This window comes from Daktulosphaira vitifoliae, unplaced genomic scaffold (genome assembly GCF_025091365.1).
Source record: "Daktulosphaira vitifoliae isolate Bord-2020 unplaced genomic scaffold, ASM2509136v1 Scaffold_1, whole genome shotgun sequence".
In the NCBI taxonomy this organism is placed as follows: domain Eukaryota; kingdom Metazoa; phylum Arthropoda; class Insecta; order Hemiptera; family Phylloxeridae; genus Daktulosphaira; species Daktulosphaira vitifoliae.
Genome location: NW_026099572.1, coordinates 80,714,951 through 80,729,616, shown reverse-complemented (window position 1 = coordinate 80,729,616; position 14,666 = coordinate 80,714,951). Strand labels below are relative to the sequence as shown.

Sequence of the window (14,666 nt, the reverse complement as noted above, 5' to 3'; positions counted from 1 at the left end):
ACGCTTTTATCACAATAATACTAGTATTTTTTGTTCATAATTATTTTAAACTTATTTTAAAAATTATTTTTAACTTTTTAGTTCGACGTGCTTTAAAAGCGTGTTTTTTTAGTTTTTTAAACTATATTTATTCAAAGTCTGTCTCATTCTCCCAAAAATATTCCGTACGAAATTTTTTAATACATGCGTCTGCTATATTTATTATTGCACGTAATGAAGCTTTATAATCTGTGACATCTGAACTACTTGAATTCTTCAATCTATATGCATACTCAGAAGCTAAGCCAATATATTTGAATACTCTTGTAACTAAGGCAGTACGAAAAAAGTTGTCTTTAATGTATTTATGATTGTACTCATATTCGTCATCACCATTTATTTTATCATCATGTTTATTGTTGCAGTTTATCAGTTCTGCCAAACTTATTCTCTTACGTGTTGGCAGAATTACGATTTCATTTTGAACGTATTTCCAAGACCGAGTTTTTGTTATTTCCAATGGATCGTCGGAAATTTGTTTATTAGAATTAAAAGCAGCTCTACATGAAACGATTGTGACCAGAATAATAATAAATTTAATAAATAAGTTCAAAATCATCTTATTGATTAATTATTTATTTCTTAAATTAAAACTTTTTATCACAAATATGATTAATAAACGTATAGAGGTATACTTTGACACGTATTAAATGAAAAATTCACAATTGTTAGTGATTTTTATAATATTTTTAATTTGTTGACGTGTATATTGTGTTCACTATAAATTTTGCCAACTTAATATACCCAGCTTTTTGAAATAATAATTAAACTAATCAATATTACATTATATTTTTTACAAATGTACTATCTGATTTATTTTTTTATAAGATGTATATTATAGTAAGAAAAAACTACCGAATATCTTGTAACGTGACAAAAAGTACCTATTTTTTTTTTGTCTTTTTGTATGCTGCGACGGTGTTTATCATTCAAATTATTACGATAACGAGTTGTCATTTCTTTGTGCGCGTGCGAGATAGTCAGCTGTGTACTACTTCGTACCAGTTCATGGTCGGCATTTGTGTGTACATTCACCCAGCTCCTTTTTTATCTATGGGATAGGAAAGAACGTCCTTTTAAGAACGTCATTTGCACTGCTCATCACTTATATTGTCGACTTATGATATATTCTGATTCGAATTGTTTTTAATAATTTCCGGCAATGGGTAGTAAAATTTGTTGATTTTTGAGAGTAATGTCTACAACTAGATACCATTTGTAATCTTTTGACTTTCGTTAAGAAAAAGTGGTTACATACACAAAACAAAAAAAACACACATCATAGTAAAACTAACACCTTCTCAGCTTCGCATCGATACTAAAAATTGCAAGTAATAAAAATAAAAATGTGTGCAAAAATTTTAAAGGTATTTTATAAAAGTGAGAAATACTTTGAACGAAAATAAAAAACCAGTATCCTGGACAATAATAGGATAACCATATTTAATTATAGTAATAATTGCCTTATCTAATTTCTTATCATAGTATTAATGCCAAGTTTGTAATGTATACACATTATCATCATATGTATTGATACGATCACATTTGCATGTGCCCATATCTCTGTCTCCCATAACATCGTTGTACCGTTTAATAGACATATATATATATATATATATATAATTAACACAGTGACATACAGCATTACTAACAGGAGGGCGGACTGCACACATAAACACTTTTTGCAATTTACGGCCAATGTGCCATAATAAAATATTAGAGATGGAAAGTTTAGTTCATTTCTGTGAATAGTTCATTAGTTCATAGTTCATTCAAGTGAATAGTTCAAATGAACTATTCTTAAGTTCACTAATTTTATTGATCATGCTGATATTGTTTGGCATTGAACTATTCATTTTATCACTATTAGTATAGCAGTACACAGTTCAGTTGTAGTTCACACTACTTATGGGCAATTAAGTTATAAACTAACCCTTAACCTAAACATCATAAACTAAGAAAAAATTATTATCAATACCTTCATGGCTCATGTTATCATTATCATCTAATTCAAGGTAGATATATTGACCAGTAGTCCTAGGTTAAATCAGAAATCTGATCTAATATTTGTACATAGTATGAATTTATTTTATTGTTAAACAGTTAAAAACCGTGTAACGTTTTAACAATATAATTTATTTGTTATCTAATTCTACAACAGCTATTAACCATTTACAGGATTTCGAACAACGAACCACAAAGAATTTTTAAAGAAGTTCGCGAACTATTTCATTTATACATAGCTACCAATTTTTTTCGAACTGTGAACTGTTAAGTTACAGGTACTGAAACAGTTCAGAATAGTTCATCTAAGTGAATAGTTCAAATGAACTATTCGTTCACGAACTTAACATCTCTATAAGATATCCCTATCGACAGTTGACATTTTACCATCTTCGCGATCACTACTTTTGCCTGATAATTAACTTAACTTCGCTACCCCGTATATTATAGTGTGTGTGTGTGTGGCCGTCAGCTCCCTGTTGGATTAATCATCTCTAGGTGTCCAGCAGGTTGTATTATCCATTTAATATTTCAATTGTTTAGTAAATATTTATTTATATCGTTGTTAACCTAAAGTGTTATATATATATATATATATTTTGTAGTGCGACCCTTGGTAGTTCCTTTAAGGGAATATAAATTAAATAGGAAACTTCAGTATCTAAGGTAGAAATAGCCTAGCCAGCTTTCCCCCGTTGGTCCCTTAGGATACTGTCGACCCCCTAAATAGTGACGTAACAGTATACACAGTAATTACGAAAATATAGCGTTTTCTTCTGTCCTTTTCTCAATACGTATTTCAATGTTTAATACCGTAAAATAATACATGAAAATTCAAATTTTCACAAACTTCAAAACGCTACAGAATATTTACTACTGAATTAATATTCTGTATTATTATATTAATAAGATGTTTTTTTACTAAAATTTTTCTTAAATTCTACTCTACAAAATAGCTATCTTAGATTTTTTTTTACATTTTATTTAAAATTTAAAAATAATTAATATTTTTAATAAAATGTAAAAAAATTAATTATTGAGATATAGCTATACACCTAATGTATAACTATTATTTAAAAAAAAAATCAACTAAAAATATTAACTGGATCAAAAGTTATTTAAGTTGTCAATGAGTGGTGGGACACCCTGTATGTTTGAAGGACGGAGTAGTACTCGAACATTTTGTAAAAGTTACCTTGAAAAAGTTTGTTTTTGTAAAAAAGTTGCTATTTTCAATCCACCCCATGAGCAGGCTAAGTGTTAGATTTTCAAAATATGATATCAATAGATAAAAAATATATAAGGTTTCATCATAAAAAAATGATTATGATTCATTCATTTTTCAATAAGTTATAACAACTTTTAGAGAAAAAAAAGTGAAAGATATGTTAAAACTTACCGATTTTAAAAATCGTAATTTTTTGTAGGGTTTTCACCAATTACGAGGAACGAGATAAAAATTTTTTATTTTTGAGAGTAATGTCTACAACTAGATACCATTTGTAATCTTTTGACTTTCGTTGAGAAAAAGTGGTAACATAGACAAAACAAAAAAAACACACATAATAGTAAAACTAACACCTTCTCAGCATCGCATCGATACTAAAAATAGCAAGTAATAAAAATAAAAATGTGTGCAAAAATTTTAAAGGTATTTTATAAAAGTGAGAAATACTTTGAACGTAAATAAAAAGACCAGTATCCTGGACACTAACAGGATAGCCCACTGTTATAATAGTGACGAGTATATTATTACATAAGATCTCAGATGACGACAACAAGGTAACAATTACTCGGAGCGAAACGACACTGCTGTTACTCGAGGAAGAAGTTTCCGGAGCAAGATTCAGCTGCAATCCGGAACTAGTTTAGGGTAATATATTAAAAAATTCAATGGACAAAATATTTATTTAAACAGACCAGATTACATGTGATTAAAATTTGAACAAAAACTCTTTTTTTTAACCAGAAAATGGGCCTTTTTGTATACTGGAAAAAGTTTTCTAGGGTTCACTTATAATATACTTGAGATAGTGTAAAATTATTTATAATTGGTCACTTCTAATACAATTCCTTGTGTGACAATTATTGATGAGTTGTAAGAGACTGATGTGATATATTTAGTAATGTAAGAGTTATTTTAAACCTCTAAGAAGGAATAGTGATAAGATGATTTTTGCTTTATTCATATAATTGTGATGTTTAATACATATGTTAATAATAATACAACTTGACAAATTTGGGTAATGGAATATTTATTAATTATTTTTTACTTTTTCTGATAGGTTTTTTGACACTGATTCGAAATATGCCCTTAGTTTTTCTTTACTGTCAATATTTTAAATACAATTTAGGTATTTGTGCAATTGCGGGTTGTTTTCCTCATATATGTAATTAAAATGGCCTTAATTTTACTTATTGTATCATGATGGTAATTATTTAAATTTTGTAATCTTTTGTAAAGTTATATCTTTGATTTGGACTTTTAAAGTAATTTAACTTTTAACAGTAATTTTAAATAGGTAAAGCAGAACCATTTTCTATAACATTTTTTTCGTTCATATTAATGTTGTTATTATTTTTTATTATTCAAGAGAAAATTATATGATAATTCAAAAAATACTAAAATATTGTTAATAGAAACACTTTATAGTTGAAATAATTGTTATCAATATTAAAAAAAATTTAATAATACAAACATATAGTAATAATGAATGTTTTTTTATTTAACGAAACATGGTTAAGTTTATTTTTAAAGTATTTTAGTCTTATAGAAACTTTGTAGTAGAATGTTAATACAAAATAAAGTTTTGAAAAATGTCAACTATATATTTAACTATAGTAATAAAAGTCATTAAAAATATTAGAATAATAACGTAATAAAATTAAATAAAAACACATAATTTAATATTTATATTATATTGAAATATTTTAGAAATCGCCTTTTAATCTTTTGTTTTTGTAAATACTGTTCACTTTTTTTCCAATTTAAATTTACACAGTTTCGTTCCTATTTTATTAGTATATTTGTCTAATTTAAATGATATCCTAGTTATTAATACATTAATGTTTTACTATTTTGAATGGTGAATTATAAACCTTGTTGAATCTTGTACTATAACTATTTTACTGGGAGATATTTTTAAAATAATCACAAAATATATGTTTCCACTGTTATAATATTAACTAAGGTTAGTTCTGCAGAGAATTGTAGTAAAAATTGTGGTTAATTTAATTTAGTTATTTTGGAACTGGAAGTTTGGAATAGTTATTAAATTCATTTTGCATGTTTTTTTTTATATTTACCATAAAAAAATCCATATTTTCTATACTGTAATTTGGATCAAAAATGCAAAATATATTAAAATCATCTGTTTCTAATGATTTATACAATAGTTTTTTTTGTTCAGTATTAATCATATTTTTAAATTTTATAGATGAATCTAAAATCGATATTACAGAATTTGTTAATAAGTTGAAAATACCATTTTCTACAAATTTTGAGTTCTTATTAAGTAAGAAATCATTACTTTGAAATTCTTTAGCTTGAAAAACTGGTAACTCATATAAAATTTGAAAAAAAACACGCTTAGAATATTTCAAAACTTTCCAATACTCTAAATTTTCAACTTCCTCTATTTTACTAATGATATTTTCGATTATATATGTATCTCCAGACCAGGAATACATTTTGTAAGATTGTATCAAAATTTCTTGTGCATCTTTTAATAACAAAAAAAATGTTGAACGAGCCGAGTCCATATATTTTCTAGAGTTCTTTATTCCCTTAGTATATTCGCATAATAAACAAATATACTTAAGAATTCTTGTTACCATTGCAGACTTAAATAAGTTATTTTTTATATAATCATAATTATACACATTAATATCATCTTCTGAAAGTTTATAATTATTATTATTAATAACACAGTCTACCAATTCCTCTAATAATATAATAGATCCGGTGGCGGTCAAAACATGTTCTTTTTTAACATATTTCCATGGATGCAGTTTTTTTATATCGCTAGGATTATCTGTATCTGCGTCAGCTTGATAAAAAATAATTGCTATTGTAACAGTTATGTAATGCAAACAAATTTTCTTTGCCATTTTTATTTTGATTATTTACCAAGAATTATTTGGTAATAATGTAATGCAACGTTAATGAACAATAAATACCTCAAAAACTAACTTGACTGCATTATTTATAATTTTTACAAGTTCTTAAAAAATTATTTACAAGTTTTAATGACGTGTTAATAATATTTACCATATGTTTGCCACCTATAAAATTACAAACATCATACAATGAACTATTGCCATATTGAGAAAAACAGGGCAAGATTATCTTGAATTTAAAAATATTGTAATATTCGCAAACTTTTTTGAAAATATCTAACAAAACAAATGACAAATTTTTCGAAAATAATTTTAAGGAACAAATAAAATTGTTTTAAATCGCATTCTTATTTTTCGGCGTAAGGTTTGAGTGTGAATAAATATATCAAAAATTTGTTTTCTATGCAATAGCTAGATAAAAACATCACAAATAAAATGTATTTGAAATATTTAGAATTATTATATAGAAATTTTATATTATATTAAATTTTATATATATTAAATAAAATTTTTTATTATAACTATAAAATTTAACTTTTCTTATTTAATTTTAATTCAAAAATTCCTTCTAGTCTATAAAGTTATTAAAACAAAAAAATATAGTGCATAAATATTTAGATATATAATGGAGGTACAAATGAATAAATATTCTATAAATTTTAAATAGGTTTACTTAAGAAAAATTAATTAATATTAATAAATACGATTAACTTTAAGTATACACTTATAGTTATCGACATAGTTGAAGTATAAGTTAATTTAAATTAAAGATCTTCTTTAAATATTCTATTTCATTTCTCAAAAAAGGAAAATTTTCTAGATTTTTTTGAAAATGTTGAAAAATAAATCAAATACGTTCGGTCAAACATACCAGTGTTTAAGTTCATTTTCATTAATTAAAATAGAGAAAGCAGCTCTATGAAGATTTCTATTGTTGTTCAGAAAGATCTAACTGAGCTGATTCCAAATACATTATTGGTTCTGTTCTATATTTAATACTATAGCCACAATTATTTTTTTTTTTTTAATTAGTGTTTATTAGTTTATTAATTTTTTTATATTACTACGAATAATAGTCCTCAAATAATATAAACTTAAGACCATCTAGTTTTACCATAACTTAAAAATAGTTAAAATAATTGAAATATATGGTAAAAAACCAGCATAGTGGTGATGCGGCATAGTTCAGACAAGTATAGATGATATGTGAAAGTGATTAATATCACTATTATAAAAAAAGATTTGATGCTAATCTTTAGATAGTGTTTGATTTTTAGAAGGAATTATATAATTATTCCAATTGAACATGAACTCCTATTTCCTTATTTATATCCTTATTACAAATTTTATGATTTTAAGTATAATACATGAATTAATACTTATTACAGTAATTTAATTTAATATAAATATTGATAAGAGTATAATATTTTGTAATTTAGTATTGTAATTTTTTCGAAGAAATTTTAAAAGATTATAAAGTTGTTATGTACAGAGTTATTATTTTAATATTAGTCACCTAATTACTCTTAAAGTAATAATTTTAATAATATTATTCAATTAGAACAGAGAAAGATTGCGGCAGAGTTATTCGTAATAATAAAAATAACACAATTTGAAATTCACCTGTATTTTATGCTTAAAAATAGTTATAACTTCCGAAATAATGTGTCAAAAGTTGTCATTAACCAGTCATTTTTTAAATTAGATCACTTATTATTTTATGAGCGGGAGCTATATAATTACAGAAAAAATATTAGGGTACATTATAGTAATTACTAGGATCCATCAAGTTTAGTACGCTAATTTTATAATTAATTAAAATAATTTTTATAGTAATTAACTCAAGATTGAAATATATGACATATTACACATATAACAAAAAAAAATTTAATAATTCCTTAGGATATGAATTTACTAAAATTAATTTTTTTTACATTGAGTTAAAGTTCACATTCATTCACCAAATATTTACTAATAACATCCATTTGCTTGTATAGATCCTTCATATTTTTAATTTTTGAATCAAGCACATCAAATATACTAAAGCTTTGATTCTTCAAAGTTTGGTATAAATCTACTTTCATGTCATTATCCATATTTTTTGAGCATAAACATGAAAAGTAATTTTTATGCTGATATTGAAGTACTTCCTTTAAAACATCATAAATATGATTTCTAGTGTGTTCAATAATATCACTTCGGAATCTTCCCTTTGTCAGATTATTGATCATTGTTTCAAGGTCTGTCTCATTCTCCCAAAAATATTCCGTACGAAATTTTTTAATACATTCGTCTGCTGTCCTTATTGTTATACGTAGTATAGATTCATAACCTTCAACATCTGAACTTTTTGAATTCTTCAATCTATAAGCATACTCAGAAACTAAGCCAATATATTTTAATACTCTTGTAACTGAGGCAGTACGAAAAAAATTGTCTTTAATGTATTTATGATTGTACTCACATTCGTCATCACCATTTAGTTTATCAACATGTTTTTTGTTCCTGTTTATCAATTCTGCCAAACTTATACTTTCACCTGTTGGCAGAATTACGATTTCATTTTGAACGTAGTTCCAATACCGAGTTTCCGTTATTTCCAATGATTCGCAAGAACTTTGTTTATTAGAATTAAAAGCAGCTCTACATGAAACGATTGTGACCACAATAATAATAAATTTAATAAATAAGTTCAAAATCATCTTGTTGATTAATTATCTATTTATTAAAATTAAAACTTTTTATCAAAAATATATGAATTATAAATGAATAATAAAAATGATGTGAACAATAAAAATATATTGATGTATTTATCGAGATTTATTAGATATAGAATTCACAATTCTTAGATGTTAGTTATAATATTTTAAATTTATTGTCGTGTAAATTGTGTTCACTATAAATTTTGCCAACTTAATATACACTGCTTTTTAAATTAACAATAAATTTCGATATTTTTGTAAATTGTATTTTTTTTTACGTCATATAACTTACACGTAAATAAGTGTTATTTTAACTATTTATATATTAGATATTTTAAGCATATAAACTAATCAATATTATATTGTTGGTTTTTTGTTTTTTACAAATGTACTATCTGATTTATTTTTTGACTTTATAAAATATTTTCTAATATATATATATATATTCTATGTAATTAATATTTTCCCTTTGTCAGAAAAATGGATACTAGGCAATGTTATTTCTTTAGAATTAAGTATCATATTAGAATGTTTAACGGTATGATAGATGTATTCATTTTAGCAAACATATTTAATGTTGTTGAAAAATTCATGGCTGTAAACAACAAATTATTTTGAATGTTATAAATATTTATTTATTGATTATTAACATTAAAATCAAGAGCTTAAAAAGTACAGTATTTATTTGACAGCTATTTAATCTACTTAAAATTACCATATAAACTTAAAAATATGAACACCTTATTTCTTAATATTTTTAATCTTAAAAACTTAATAAAAGACATGTATAATAGAAAATATTTCTGAAAATTTTTAAAAATAAAAAACTTAGTCATTTTTTATCTAATATAATGGTTAACAATAATATTTGAAGCTGAAGGCGTATAATCGATTGTAGATACTTTTAGGTAATACTTTTTAGTGTATACACAATCCTTGCATAACAATTTAATACCTTTTCAGTTTTACAATGATACTAAATAAAACAATTAAACATTTTTTAAGAAAATTCACTCAATTGAGTGTATTATAATAATTGATTATAATTGTAAAAATTAAATGTAGGTAAACCCAAAATCATTTTTTTTAGAAATTATTTACACAGTTATATGTAAACCAAATATATTGATTATTATAATAATTCAACTTTTTAGTTGAAACCTATGTATCATATCAAACCTAATTTGACAATATATACTTGAATAACATTAAAACTGAATGATTTATAACAGCATTATATACAAATTTCGTTAAGGAACTTTTTTTAATAAAGGGTAAATTTTTTTCAAGTTTTGAGGGTAATAGCTTTAAATAGATACTAATTGTGATAATTTAAAGTATTGTTCTAAAAAATTAGTCGATTGAGAGCTGAGAAAATAAATGAAAGACAAAAAAGAAAACCACACAGTAGAATAATTTTAATATATAAGAATATATAAGCTAACAAAATTAATTTTATAGATAAATAAAGTCAGTTCAATATAATTGAAAACTAAGCTATTTTTTTATACCATAGTAAAATTTTTAAATCATAAGATTTTGAAGAGGGTGGAAAATTTACGAGTTTTTTCTTTATGTTATAATTTTTTTAGTAATTTAAGAATAAAAAAAATAATATTATTTATTTGGTAGTGCCTAAGAAACTCTTTTTGGTAAGCTTATAAATCAATTTTATTTAATATATAGTAAATTAATTTTGNTCTTTTTGGTAAGCTTATAAATCAATTTTATTTAATATATAGTAAATTAATTTTGTTCTAAAGGGCCAAAAGCGAAATTTAAAACTTCAACAATGATTACTCTAATAGATATTTAATAGAGCAGAAAACTGACCTCCATGATAAAATTGATTTATAATATTTTGGCAAGGAAAATGTTGTTGGATATTTGTTGAACTTCAGCGGCTAATTGTACATAAAAAGGTTAGGTGTCGCTACAAATTTTTTTTTCTATTTATAGTGTGTAATATAAGCTTTAATAAGATATATGTTTGAAGGATGGAGTAGTAGTGGAATATTTTTAAAAGTTCAGTTGAAAAAGTTAGTTTTTGTAAAAAAGTTGCTATTTTCAATCCACCCCATGAGCAGGCTAAGTGTTAGATTTCCAAAATATGATATCAATAGAAAAGAAAATATATAAGGTTTCATCATAAAAAAATGATTATGATCCATTCATTTTTCAATAAGTTATAACAACTTTTAGAGAAAAAAAAGTGAAAGATATGTTAAAACTTACCGATTTTAAAAATCGTAATTTTTTGTAGGGTTTTCACCAATTACGAGGAACGAGGTGAAAATTTTTAATTTTTGAGAGTAATGTCTACAACTAGATACCTTTTGTAATCTTTTGACTTTCGTTGAGAAAAAGTGGTTACATACACAAAACAAAAAAAAACACACATCATAGTAAAACTAACACCTTCTCAGCTTCGCATCGATACTAAAAATTGCAAGTAATAAAAGTAAAAATGTGTGCAAAAATTTTAAAGGTATTTTATAAAAGTGAGAAATACTTTGAACGAAAATAAAAAACCAGTATCCTGGGCAATAACAGAATAACCATATTTAATTATAGTAATAATTGCCTTATCTAATTTCTTATCATAGTATTAATGCCAAGTTTGTAATGTATACACATTATCATCATATGTATTGATACGATCACATTTGCATGTGCCCATATCTCTGTCTCCCATAACATCGTTGTACCGTTTAATAGACATATATATATATATATATATATATAACACAGTGACATACAGCATTACTAACAGGAGGGCGGACTGCACACATAAACACTTTTTGCAATTTACGGCCAATGTGCCATAATAAAATATTAGAGATGGAAAGTTTAGTTCATTTCTGTGAATAGTTCATTAGTTCATAGTTCATTCAAGTGAATAGTTCAAATGAACTATTCTTAAGTTCACTAATTTTATTGATCATGCTGATATTGTTTGGCATTGAACTATTCATTTTATCACTATTAGTATAGCAGTACACAGTTCAGTTGTAGTTCACACTACTTATGGGCAATTAAGTTATAAACTAACCCTTAACCTAAACATCATAAACTAAGAAAAAATTATTATCAATACCTTCATGGCTCATGTTATCATTATCATCTAATTCAAGGTAGATATATTGACCAGTAGTCCTAGGTTAAATCAGAAATCTGATCTAATATTTGTACATAGTATGAATTTATTTTATTGTTAAACAGTTAAAAACCGTGTAACGTTTTAACAATATAATTTATTTGTTATCTAATTCTACAACAGCTATTAACCATTTACAGGATTTCGAACAACGAACCACAAAGAATTTTTAAAGAAGTTCGCGAACTATTTCATTTATACATAGCTACCAATTTTTTTCGAACTGTGAACTGTTAAGTTACAGGTACTGAAACAGTTCAGAATAGTTCATCTAAGTGAATAGTTCAAAAGAACTATTCGTTCACGAACTTAACATCTCTATAAGATATCCCTATCGACAGTTGACATTTTACCATCTTCGCGATCACTACTTTTGCCTGATAATTATCTTAATTTCGCTACCCCGTATATTATAGTGTGTGTGTGTGTCGCCGTCAGCTCCCTGTTGGATTAATCATCTCTAGGTGTCCAGCAGGTTGTATTATCCATTTAATATTTCAATTGTTTAGTAAATATTTATTTATATCGTTGTTAACCTAAAGTGTTATATATATATATTGTAGTGCGACCCTTGGTAGTTCCTTTAAGGGAATATAAATTAAATAGGAAACTTCAGTACCTAAGGTAGATATAGCCTAGCCAGCTTTCCCCCGTTGGTCCCTTAGGATACTGTCGACCCCCTAAATAGTGACGTAACAGTATACACAGTAATTACGAAAATATAGCGTTTTCTTCTGTCCTTTTCTCAATACGTATTTCAATGTTTAATACCGTAAAATAATACATGAAAATTCAAATTTTCACAAACTTCAAAACGCTACAGAATATTTACTACTGAATATTAATAAGATATTTTTTTACTAAAATTTTTCTTAAATTCNGGAAAGAACGTCCTTTTAAGAACGTCATTTGCACTGCTCACCACTTAAATTGTCGATTTATGATACATTCTGATTCAAATTGTTTTTAATAATTTCCGGCAATGGGTAGTAACATTTGTTGACCCCTACTCAAAAGGTTAGCCGATCTCACCATCAGACCGCCGTGTCGAACAACGGGCGTTTGGTCGAAAATTAGCTATCAGCCGAACTGTTACGCAAATTTTCGTCCGTGAATTTTTCTTTTCACTGTGTACATTATAACAAATTGTGTTTTATAGCTTCGATGCGAAGCTGAGAAGGTATTAATTTTACTATAATGTGTTTTTTTTTGTATTTGAAGATTATTTCAAATACATAATTATTAATAGTATTTGGGTGGTAATTTAAAAACTTTTTTTGGAAATTTTATGAGTAAATACTTGAATTATTTTTTAAAGATTTGTTAAAAATATGAATTATTAAAAAATTGTAATGAAAGTCGTAGGTGAAAAAATCTATGCTATTAATATACAATTTTTTTAGAATTTATAGTTAAAAATGTATTTCTGTGGAAAAAGTTTTATGGCACGACGCACTAAAAAAAAAACTGGCTCAAAACATTACAACAAAAATATACATTACCAGCCCCGAAGGGTTAACGAATATGGAGGCAGGTTTAGCCGACGCCAATATAAACACTAATTACATAATAAACGGCGGACACTCACGTATAAAAAAAATGTATATATATATAAAAAAAAAAGTTGTAACGTACACAACAAAAATGACTATCGCTACGGACGAAAATTAGCATCACAGTTCCGACGATGGCTAATTTCCGACAACCCGTCCGACGTTTGACCCGGCGGTCCGTTGGCGACCAAACGGCTATCCTTTAAAATAGGGGTCAAAAAATAACTAAATACCCAGTGCCGGAAATTATTAAAAACAATTTAAATCATATGGCTACAATTTATGCGGTGAACAGTGCAAATGACGTTCAAGATAGGAAAGGAGCGGGGTGAATGTACACACAAATGCCGTCCATGAACCGGTCTGAAGTAGTACACAGCTGACTATCTCGCACGCGCATAATCAAATCACAACACCTTATCAAGATAATTTTACCAACAAACGCCGTCGCAGTCCGCATTCGGCTCAACACAAATATATATATACAAATAGACAAAAAAAAATAACTAGATACTTTTGTCACGTTACAGAAACCCCCCTGAGAAGATTTGGAGTGAAACAACAAAACTTCCAAAAGAGAGTAAACGTGAGAAAGAGAAAAAATATACCCTAGATGACTNTATCCTAGATATTTTAGATATACATTGTTCTTTTTGCATCAAAAAGAAATTAGCTTATTGCATCATCCGACTTGTATCTTCGGAGAAAAATAACATTAAACGTGCCCTTGACACGTCCTGACAAAGGACAAGTTACTACATATGAATTATTTTGTTTAATTTCAGAAACCACATAAGGACCGTCATAAAGCAAAAAGAATTTTCCAATCAGCTTGTCAACTCCAGAGCTGAGTTTATGAGTTCGCACTAAAACTTGATCACCCATATTAAAAGATACCGCTGGTCCTTTGCGATCGTGTCGCCGCTTCCGCTGTTCGGCTTTTGAAATTTGAATTTCGCGAGCCATGATAATCTTTTGCTCTTGAGGCACTGTGTTACATGGAGGAAATTCAATGATACTATTGATAAGGGTCTTTTCTTCCTGATTTTCGAATAAACTCGCCGGTGTGAATCCAGTAGACTCATGGATAGT

At 26.4% G+C, this 14,666-nt stretch overlaps 1 protein-coding gene across 1 annotated transcript in view; it reads right to left on the bottom strand.

Moving 5' to 3' along the window:
- LOC126893673 (uncharacterized) overlaps positions 1 to 9,044 on the bottom strand; it is a 10,102-nt gene extending 1,058 nt beyond the window's left edge. Inside the window, exon 1 of the mRNA XM_050664081.1 lies at positions 8,360 to 9,044. Within this exon, the coding sequence (XP_050520038.1) occupies positions 8,360 to 8,864 (505 nt within the window). The 5' untranslated portion in view covers positions 8,865 to 9,044. The remainder of the gene's footprint in view (positions 1 to 8,359) is intronic.
- Between the last annotated feature and the right edge of the window lie 5,622 nt (positions 9,045 to 14,666).